The following is an 11,328-nucleotide window of genomic DNA, read 5'->3' on the forward strand; positions in this document are numbered from 1 at the left end:
TTGTTGTACTTTACTTTTCATGTAGTCATAAAGAGATGTGCGGAGAGGGTTTTCTATCAGCTTCATTTTAGTCTTTCCAAAATGTGACCTAAACAATGTCTGCTGAATAAAAGCACTTTGAATGSGGACAAGAACTTGTTTGATATATTTTACTTGACCTGTAAAAATACTTTGATTTATATAAAGACTTGCATTTTCCTGTTTTGCCTCTGGATGGCAATGTTTCAGTTTTTTTCTACTGATTGTTCTGCTGTGTGGATTTGCAGTGCAGCTATGAACTGATTCTTATGCTCACAAACAGAAATAAAATCAGATTGCCTTAAAAAAAGCTCTCACTTTTTAAGATCTATACTTTAAAGTCAAGCATACATGTATACAACTATGCATCCAGTACATGTTTGTGTGTTGTGTGTGTGTGTATTGTTTGTGCATGTGATGTCATTTTTATAGTATTAAGATTTCAATGTCATTCCTGAGAACACTTCTCCATTCTCTTATCATCTACTGGCTACATGATCTTTTAGYTGTTTTAATTAATATGTTAGTAAAATGTAGATATTGTTGAAGCTCTTTGAGGCCCCTTTTGCTTTGAAACATTTCTAAGATATTGGCACTGCCAGGCTGCAAAAACATACAACAAACAAACAAACAAACAAACAAACAAACAAACAAACAAACAGGTTTTACATTACCACAGTGGTGGACTGTGGGACTATTTCTGTGGGGTTTGGATACAGGTTTTTGTCAAAGAACAAAGTTTTTTTTGCCTTCAACACCTGTTGTTCTAGTTGTCGAAGTACATTTATATACTTGCTCACATTTTCATTTTACTATATCCTTAAAGACCTGCTGGTAGTTGATGTAAGGGAAACACTATTTCTTATTTTCATTAGCGTTTGACTGCCTAATATAACTATTGGTGCTACAGAGAGAAGAAAAGTGGGACTCAGATGTATCATACTGTATTTTAATTCTAATTCATTATTATTTATGGATTTGAAAACAAATCGTGTTTAAGGCAGAAAGGGAGTTTTCTCAGCTCAAAGAGAGGATCTTTTTGTTCAGGCTGGAGAACAGAACTCATAGTGACTCTGAGAGGGATGAGATGGGTGTGTGTGTGTGTGTGTGTGTGGGGGGGGTGCTGGCTAATGCTGCTCAACAATATTCATCCCATAAACTGAGGTCATGCCAGTCCATGAATGATTGCCTTGCACTGGTTCAGAGCACGTCATGGAAGTGTTTAGACGTTTGCAGATGAAACAAGACTTTATTTGACTGATGAACCCAAAGAGTCAGTATCTTGGTTGGTGTCAGCTGGCTGAGCTGATGGAGATTCAGCTGTAGAAATGTGGATTATATGAATGAATGAGAAAATGATGTGAACATGATCATCAAAACTAAAGATACTAGATGGCTAAAAGTAGGAAATCAGTGTGTTGTTTCATATTGTTCTTGCCAGAATATACTATAGCTGGCTCCTGCATGTCTGCCTGTGGGTTTTTCAATTTTACTGCAAACTCTCACACTCTACATTGCTACTAGGTAGCATCTGTCTTTATTTTTCTTTGTGTTTTCTGATGAAACACCGAGACAGTTGGCTTTCTCTTTGGTGTGCTTGCTGCTCTGTGCTTTCAGTTTGTGTTGTGGTATTTTCCTTTCTTTTATATGATTTTTCTAGGCTGTCTCCGAACAGTTGCTCCATGCAGAAGTGCCATCCACTTCTCCTTTTGCCCCGCTTCTCCTCTCTCTCCTCCATCTCCTCACCTGCCTTCAGCAAGGTCTCCAGTTTGCGGCGGTTTCGATCCATTAACGTCTCTTTACTGTTTCAGCTCTTTTCTTTAAAAAGCGCAGAACCTCGCCCTTCCAAATCTTCTCTCTGCAGTTTCTAACAACTAAACTCTTGGGTTCCATTTTAGCCTCTCCTGGCCTCACTCCCTCCTGCTCTGTTCTGACTTCTCACTGTACCCATGGCAAATTTTGTTTGTTGTTGGTGGACATATGARTTTGTTTGTGTCTTCTGTGTTTGTTGTTTTGTCATTGTTGTGTTGTATTGTTGTTGTGTTGTGTTCCCCCTTTCCCCTCCCTCCCTCCTAAAACTCATCAACCTCCTCCTCACACTAACCCTATACCTGACATATTCAATGTTGGTGTCACCCTCTTCCATCCACATGGTACCCACCCCTCACACCCTGTGTTCATCCTCTTGCATCCACATTCCTCTCCTCTGTCTGTGTCTGTCCATTTTGCGATATGAACTCAGAAGACATGGACTCACCAAGTTGGACGAACTCAGGTCTGTTTCTTCTTCTTTTTTTCTGACTCGACGTCCACTCTTCTACTTTTATCCTCTCTGTTCATCTTTCTGCTTGCTCTCCTCCACCCGCCTTCCTTCATCTCAGCTGCTTTTTCTACAGTTTTCCTGCTTTGCCTGGCTCCATGTTCTTGTGCTCTATGTCCTTTTTTATGTTGGTCTTTAGACGGCGCTGCCGGCTTCTCTGTCATGTCTCTGACTTTACTTTGCTGTGGACAAACTGTGTGAGCGCAACGTTCACAAAAGCATGATTGAGATGTTGCCACATTGTTTTTTCTAGAGCAGGCATTGACATAAGACATGTGGTCTTCTTTAGGTTAATGTCCCTATAGCCGCATATTTGCACAGTAGTCTCCCACAATTTGTAACCTGTTAAAGTAGACCCATACAAACAACCACAGTCGAAACAGTTTTGAAGAAACTTTGGAGTAGGCCTGTCACGTTAAACTATAAATCAATTAATTGCACAATAAGTTAAAATGAGGTTGATCATTTTTATTTTCCTGCTTGTTTTCTTTGTGTCTCCATGTTTTCTACTCCTTTACGTGGGAAGGAGTGTATTTGTCAGGTGCATGGTCTCTAACCTCTGTAGCATGAGAGCCCTGTGAACATGCATTTAGCCAGAGGAGCATATTCAGTTTTACGATGGCTTCTTCTTGCTGGCATCGTGCCAAACATTGGGTTTGCTGGAGGTGTTTTTGTTTTGATTTGTTTTTTTACACTACCATATGTAAATCTCGTAAAACTCCGCAAATTTTGGAAGTGGCGTGAGTTATTTTATGAAGCCAGAGGAAGACAGAATAAATTGTGCCGGCTTGGATAGAGGAGGTGGGAAGTCATTTCATAGCTTCAGTAGCTGTTTTTTTTTTCTCTCTACTCTGGTCCAGGTCAGTTCGTACTTTTTTTTAACCTATTTAAATTTCCTAAACTTCTGTCAGCTTTGTAAGCCAAGGGGCATTATAATAGTTTAAAATGGTCCCCAAACAATATATTATTGTTTATCGTGATCATTTCTAAAACAATTTATTGTAGCAAAAATAGTTATCTTGACAGGTCTACTTTAGAGTTCTTAGAGATGCTTATTAAATAAAGAAAAAAAAAAGAAAAAAATTGTATAGGTCTTCTGGACGGGTTCTTCTCTAATGAAACGTTTCGTCTCTCCTCCAAGAGACTTCTTCAGTCTGAGAGTTTCAGGCAAAATTCAGGCTTTTAAGCCCTGCCTCCATGTGACTGATACTCACATCACATGGCTATCGTTGACACCTAATTAACACCTATTGTTTACAGGGGGTGGAGTGATACTGGCAATAGCCGCACTGTAGGAGGGGGACAACTGAAAACGGAGGCCTCCACCTCTGTTTAATGATGGACGGTCTTTCTTCACAGAAATGGCTTCTTTTACTCCTCTCTCAAACCAACGTTCCTCTCTAACAAGAATGAGAACATCCTCATCTCTGWAAGAGTGACCGCTGGCCTGTAAATGAGTGAAAACTGCAGAGTTCTGGCCATTAGACGTAGCTCTTCTGTGTTGGGACATTCTTTTGAACAGTGGCTGCTTTGTTTCCCCGATGTATAACTGGTCGCAGTCCTCCTGGCACTTAACAGCATATACAACATTGCTCTCTTTGTGCCGGGGCACCAGATCTTTGGGACGAACCAGTCTTTGCCGTAATATGTTTTGGGGTTTGAAAGCCACTGGGACATCATGTTTAGAAAATAAACGTCTCAGTTTCTCCGAAACKCTCGCAACATACGGAATAACCGGAATGATAATAATAATAATAATACAGAATAATTGATTTGAGAGAGGAGTAAAAGAAGCCATTTTTGTGAAGAAAGACCGTCCATCATTAAACAGAGGTGGAGGCCTCCGTTTTCAGTTGTCCCCCTTCTACAGTGCGGCTATTGCCAGTATCACTCCACCCCCTGTTAACAATAGGTGTTAATTAGGTGTCAACGATAGCCATGTTATGTGAGTATCAGTCACCTGGAGGCAGTGCTTAAAAGCCTGAATTTTGCCTGAAACTCTCAGACTGAAGAAGTCTCTTGGAGGAGAGACGAAACGTTTCATTAGAGAAGAACCCGTCCAGAGGACCTATACAATTTTTTTCTTTTTGATTTTTTACCTGGATTACTGAGATGCATCAGGACACTTATTATATAAACTTAGTAAAAAACTGGTTTATTTTCCAAATGAAAGGAGCCTTCTGTTAAGGAAAGCATATAGTCTATCATCTTGCATGTTAAAGTTAGCTCTCAAAGTATGTGTTGGGAATGACTCTCTGCTACTATCATATCACATCAAAGTTTAGCTCATTATTGAGTCATAGCCATTGTTGTGTTGCCTTAAGATGATTAACTGTGATGTCATCTTTAAATGGATTGACTCATAAAAGTGAATTAGTTGTAGATGTACCTCCAAATATTATTTTCTGAGAGTTTTAATCAAATACGTTAAGTGGTTATTGAGATGTTTTGCTAACAGACAAACATGGATGCAGACACGGGCAGTTGCATGATCACCCAGCTGCAGGCAGTAAATGACAGTAAATTTATTTGTACATTACTCCATTTTTGTAAGCTGTTAAGGTGATGTTGTCGGTCACAAGTTTTAAAAATGTTTCCATTGTTCTCCTTCTAGGTAAAGGTCAAACTTCAGTTTTAAACCTTTTTACAAACAGAAAAAATAGCTTTAAATTACATCTGAGAAAGAAACCTTTGCTTTTCTTAAATTTCAGTTCTTTTAATGATAAATATCTCTAATCACCGTATGTAAATAATTGCTGTCAGTGTGAATGTTTAATTTAAAAAATGCTTGCATGAACCTCCATATAGTATTTGTTGAGATTGGGGTTGTTCTAKGAGCTTGTAAACTGACCCCAGTTTCAGTAGCTGTTTGTACTCTGTGAGGATTTCCCCCTGATTCTCCAGACTGTCGGTTCTGATTGTTGTCTGCAGGGATGGTAACTTCACACAACCCACCTTATAAAATTGATTTTATTTTTTAAACTCATGTGAACATTTCCTCTTCTATGACCTTCAAGATAAAACCAACACGTTAAACACATCTTTTATACTTTAACTGATACAAAAAAATCAATTTTCCCTTGCTTATGCAGGGTTTTGTCTGCTTTAGCTTGTATTTCCTTTGTGTGTGTGTGTGTGTGTGTGTGTGTGTGTTTGTATGTACGTACAGTATGTGTGGATGGATGGGTGTGTGTTTGTTCATGCAAATTGTATTTGTGCATGGCACCTGTTTGTGTGCGTTTACATTTGCTTAATCATTATCTTCATGTGACACAGAAGTAAAGACAAAGGGCAAACTGAGGTGATTGGAAGTGTTGCAGCCAGAGAGCCTTTAGGTTCTAGTAGAAAGTGTTTGGTTGTGAGTTGTCATTTTTGTTTAATCATAAAGGGAAATGTGTTTTAGCAGTGGTAATAGWTGCATCTAAGCTCATCCTGATTACAAGAAATTGCATCTAAATGCACAAAGAACAAAATGCATTAAAGGGCAGAGTCTTATATTTTAAAGGTATGGAATGGTTAAACAAGATGAAGGAATGATTTCAAGTATTGCATTTTGGTAAATTTAAAGTTGTATTTGTTGTCAAAGAAATATCTGTTTTCTCATTCTGATCCTGATATTAGTATAGGACTAATGCACTAAATTTAACAAACAATATTTCAGTGACATTAGGTCTGGGATTTGAATAATTAGAAAGAAAATAGAAGGATATATTCTGCAGCTTATCTATACAAATWTGTATGTATTTTTTTTTTGTTATAACAGCCAACCATTCAGCTTTTCCCATTAGATCTGTCCTTGTCATGGCTTACGGCTCATAGCTCAGCTGAAGCTTGTCTCTCATCACAACAATTTTCTCCTCCTTCAGACTCTTCTCATAATATCTGTTCCTATGTGACCGAGATCTGTCTCTGTGCTCAGGTATGGACATGGAGGAGAAGACCAGGCAGATGAAACTAAAGATGAACAAATACAAGCACGGGGCAGGCTCTGACTCCAGGCTGGAACAGGACTACCACAAGGTAAAAACGTCCAAATACACTGGATGCTAGACTCAGTACATCAGGTTAACACAGAACTACACATACTAAAGCATACACAATGCATGTGCAGTTAGGTTTGCTTAAAGTCAGCATGTACAAACTTTAAACAAGTTCAAAAGTGGACAAACATTAGGTAAACTGTTTATTTTATAGACATGCTTGTTATTTCTTCATATTACAATTTATATGTATTTAACACAAGGACCTGCTGTGCAGGTCCAAATTCAAAATAAAATCTTTTAGCTGAAAATCAAAAGACCCAAAAAATGAAATTTGATGTCCACAGCAGACAATACTGGATGTATTGTCTTGATTAAGACAAAGAAAAATCTAAAAAGTAAATACTGTAAAAGATTCCACAGAGGTGCCATCTTAATGTATTGGAGGGGTTGAGAACCTTGGTGAAACAGAGGGCTGTGACGTCGGGGGCATCAGCCTCTGGTAGGYACTCCCATGGCAAACAGGTCTCAGATCAAAATAAGAGCAAATTAAAAGCCTTGATGGTCAAAACAATATGTATCTGAATATGTCTCTCGTAAAAGGAAAACCAGAGCGACTTTGTGAAGCCAGGCCAAGGGAAGGCCCGCCAAGGAGCGCCTGGAGGTTGAGTCTTGACTTCTGAGGCTCTGAAAGAAAAACAGGGTCCACCACGTGCAAGGACTGTCAAGATTGGGTACGATGCAAGCCAATTGGCAAGCAAGTGAGGATCCATGGCCATGATGATTCCTGGTGGGGTTGATTAGCTCTAGGAATATAGATTGTCACTTTACTGGTGGCTAAAGAGCAGAAACTTGTTTGTGAGGTTGAGCGATACTAAGGTCGTATTCAGACCTGATAATTTGGTCCGCTTTAAACGAACCAGAGTTCGTTTCCAGCGTTGGTCTAGACCTTTTGTGCAGGTGTGAATACACTCATGCGAACTCTGGTGCGGATCAAACAATCAGACCGAGACCTGCTTTTTGAGGTGGTCTCGGTCCGCTTCCAAATGAACTCTGGTGTGGTTCGCTTCAGTTCACTTCTGGTGTGAATACAGACCGGACTCTAACCGAACCAACTGCATTAAACATGCACCTTTTTGGACTTCGCAGGCTACCGTTGCTGAGCTAAATAAACTGAAAACATACCTGATTCGTCGTCTCCTGTTAGCAGCTCTGCTGCAGCATGTAGTGGGTCAGAACACAGAGAGCACCTCGTCTCCTTTGGGTTGCGGGACACATTTACTGACGCCGCTCCAAAATTAGAATATCATCACGGAACCACCATTAAATTAGCTGCTTCTGACATTTTAAATGCTATTGCAGTTGCACTATCAGTAAAATGTGCGCATCAGAACCGCAGCATGCAGGACTTCCTTGTTTTCTTCTGGATCTGTGGCTCAGTCCCGCCCCCGTCCTTTTTTTGTCCAATGGGAGCAATGATCGTCACACTCGTGGCTTTGTTTACAAGTTATAGTTCATTTGCAAAAAAGCACAATGTGAATGCAAAATGCACCAAACGAAAAAAAATAGTCCATTTTTGGTCCGGACCAAACAATTGGACCAAAGGACTTTCCTGGTCTGAATACACCCTAACTGAATATAGATGGGATCATCACTACACAGTTTGGTCTCTGGAACCCAACTCCTGGAGAGAGGCTGGAAACTTTAGAGTTGCCCAGGGAGAAAGATGTGTTTGGGGATACTCACAAGCCTCCAGGTGAGTACCTCAATCTTGGAGTTTTCCCTCACAGAGCTAGAGGGAAGATTCTTGCTGTTGTTTGTGCTTATACATCAAACAGCAGTTCAGATTACCAGGCCTTCCTGAGTGTCTGAATGGGGTCCTGAAATGGGTGACTTCTGGAGATCCCCTTGTTCTGCTGGGCGACATCAATGCCAATGTGGGCAATGAGGGAGTTTTCTGGAAGAGGGTGATAGGGAGTAACAGCCTGATTTGAACCTGAACCATGTTCTGTTTGGACTTCTGTGTTAGACGTTGGATGTCCATAATGAACACCGTGTTCAAGCATCGGGTGGTCCTATAAAGTATGTGGGAGAGGCTGCCGAACAGACCTGGCAAACCCAAACATAGTGAGGGTGAACTTGAAGCATTAGATTGAGGCACTGTCCATTCCATCTTCAACTCACACCTCAAGGAGATTTCTTCACATGTCCTTTTCCATGGTCCGTGTTCCATGTGCTCGGTTTGGGTGTAAAACTGCTGATCCAGTCTGAGAATATTGTTCCGGGGTGGAAGGAGTACTTCGTGGATCTCCTTAATAAGTTCACTATGTCCACCTTTGTAGGGGCAGAGTCTGAGGACTAGGGGGAAGATAAATCCATTATCATGCTATCATGATCTCCTCTACAAGTAATCATCTCTTAAATCCCATTTTAAATTTCTTGTTGAAATCTTTGATCTAAAATGCAGTATGTTTCTTTAATTGTTTAAGAGCAAAGTGAACACTATTCGATCTCAGCTCTTTTAGCTTTCTTGTTCTCCCTCTCCCATCTACCCGTCTCCATCCTGTGTCCTTTAGCTGTTTTGCTGAAGTTGCTTATAGTGAAGTTGAGAAAATCATTAAGAAAATTAAGCCATCAACCTGTACCCTTGGATCCTTTCGCTATGGTTCTCATAAAATATAATCAATCTGCCATAAGTCCATTGATTACTTAAATAATAAATTGGTAAAATCTGGCCACATTTCATTATCTCTCAAAACTGCTATCATCAGACCTCTTTTGAAAATATCCAATCTGGATCCAGAGATCCTTTCTAATTTTCATCCTGTTTTCCACCTCCCCTTTCTGTCTAAAGTGCTGGAAAAAATGTTTGTATCATGGTCCGTGTTTATTTTTACCTTGGTTTTTCTAGTGTTTCTGTGTTCCCTGTGTATAGTTTAGTTTAGTGAGAAGACATCCCCAATTTACACTACATGTGTCTCCACTCTGCTCCAGTCCGTCCTCCGCAGCAAATATGCAACCATTCTAATCAATGAGAGTATTTACACTGGCTGCGCACTGCGGCAGTGAGCGGATGGCAATCCTTCAAAATTAGAACAGATCCTATTTTTGCCAGATGCCGGAGCTGCTCCGGAGTCAATCTACAAAGATCATGTCGCACAAACAGGAAAAGGAACAAGCACAACATCCATATTTTCAAAATAAGACACCATAAGGCAGAGTAATTTATTGGAATAACATCGAAATCCCAGCTATATTAATCAATCTATGGATATATTTCTACGCAAATGCTATCAGAATGTATGGTTCTGTTTACAGATGGCAACATGGAGCATGAAGCATATGTGTACACACACGATACACATGGATTTTATTTTGAAAGCAGAAGTTTCAAAAAGATGACAGCGAAACAGTTTCAACCATAGATATCAAAAGCTTTTTATATCAATGTTTACAGCTGTATTTGTAGTTCATCTTTCACAGAATTAATTTTTTTTGCTCTGACTTCCACATTTATCACTGGATTTATCGCGCAATCTCCTTCCTGCACACGCTTCCTCCTCTGTGTGTCGCACTGGAGCTGTGCTGAGCGGAGTGGAGGCTGTAGAAATTGGGGCACAAACGAACAGCTGCAGCCTGCGCACCGTAGCGAAGCGGAGCAAAGTCACATGTAGTGTAAATCTGGGGTTACACTCTTCAAAACAGTAGCATTTTCTGCTGAAAACCAAATATGTTGTCCTAAGCAGCAAAGTATAAATAGTTAGCATCTTGCGTTAGCGTTACTAAATAATAGTAAGCCTATTTTTGCAACAGGCTGTAACATAACACCTTTCATGCTTCAAGACATGATACAGCTGCATACCTTTATCTTTTGCTCATTTCTCCTCTCCTTTTTTTCTCTTTTTCCTAATCTCAGCACCTGACAGTTTTGACCTTTTCTTGTCCATTTTTCATGTGTAATTGGCACTCAAGCACTCAAGTAGTAGGTTATCACTGCCCATCCCTCACGAGTCAAAACAACTTGGGCCTAAACTAATTCACCTTCCTTGGTGTGCAGATTAGATTTTTTATAACTTTCTCAGCAAATTCACACAAATAAGCTGTGAACTGATGGCTATATTCACTATATTATTAGTGAAATGTTCTTACTTCATGAACTACTATTAGGAACACATTTAGATACATCCCTCCGTGGCTCCACTCCCTGACCCTACAAATAAGATCAGAGAATCTCCCGTCGCCCTCTACCATCCCTTTCTTTCTCACGCTGTGTGTGTCGGCTCTCAGCCGCAGGCTACACTCGCTGCACCTGGCAGAGGGCACCGCCCTCTTTCTGTGAGTGTATGCATCAACTTGTACGGATTGTCCGTAAGTTATAAGGATTTTACATCATTTTGCAGGTATATGGACATATAGAGCAATCTTACTGATTTTTTCAAGTCTTACGAATTTTTTCAAAACCTCATTTTCAAATTTATCTAACATGTCAGGTCTGCAGGATGATTAAAAAACAACAAATAACATCAAATAGCCATCTTCCAATTTGTTCATCCACTAGAATTAAGTTTTGAACCTTTTCCGCTTTCAGCCCCCCCCCACCGCGGGTGCGAGTTGTACAGATTTTTTGCAAAATTTACGGATTTTTGAGGCTCTTTATACAGGTAAACGTCCGAAGAGGTTGACATGTATGTGAGTGGGTGATAGGAAAGGAAACCGTAATAATGTTTTGAGGGGCGGGGCAAACTTTTTGAGGGGCTTGGCCAGTTGCTCTTGCGCCTTGACCAGATGCTACCCTGGCCAACTGCCCACCTTGACCATGCCAGAAACCACTACTGGTTTTGTGCAACAGGTCCCTGGACCTATTGCCTCTGCAAACTTGACTTTAGATATGGGATAGAAGATGGACTTGAAGATAAAAGGCATTGGGCCTCATGCAAGAACCGTTCGTACGCACAGATTTGTTCTTAAGTTGTGCGTACGAGTGATTTAGGAGAATTTGTGGCATTCACC

At 40.3% G+C, this 11,328-nt stretch overlaps 1 protein-coding gene across 1 annotated transcript in view; it reads left to right on the top strand.

Moving 5' to 3' along the window:
* Positions 1 to 11,328, top strand: part of rims2a (regulating synaptic membrane exocytosis 2a) — a gene marked incomplete in the record, with an annotated part of 146,644 nt that overhangs the window by 78,727 nt on the left and 56,589 nt on the right. The window contains 1 exon segment of the mRNA XM_014017099.1: positions 6,258 to 6,358. Within this exon segment, the coding sequence (XP_013872553.1) occupies positions 6,258 to 6,358 (101 nt within the window).

Source organism: Austrofundulus limnaeus, unplaced genomic scaffold, assembly GCF_001266775.1.
Source record: "Austrofundulus limnaeus strain Quisiro unplaced genomic scaffold, Austrofundulus_limnaeus-1.0 Scaffold161, whole genome shotgun sequence".
Lineage (NCBI taxonomy): Eukaryota > Metazoa > Chordata > Actinopteri > Cyprinodontiformes > Rivulidae > Austrofundulus > Austrofundulus limnaeus.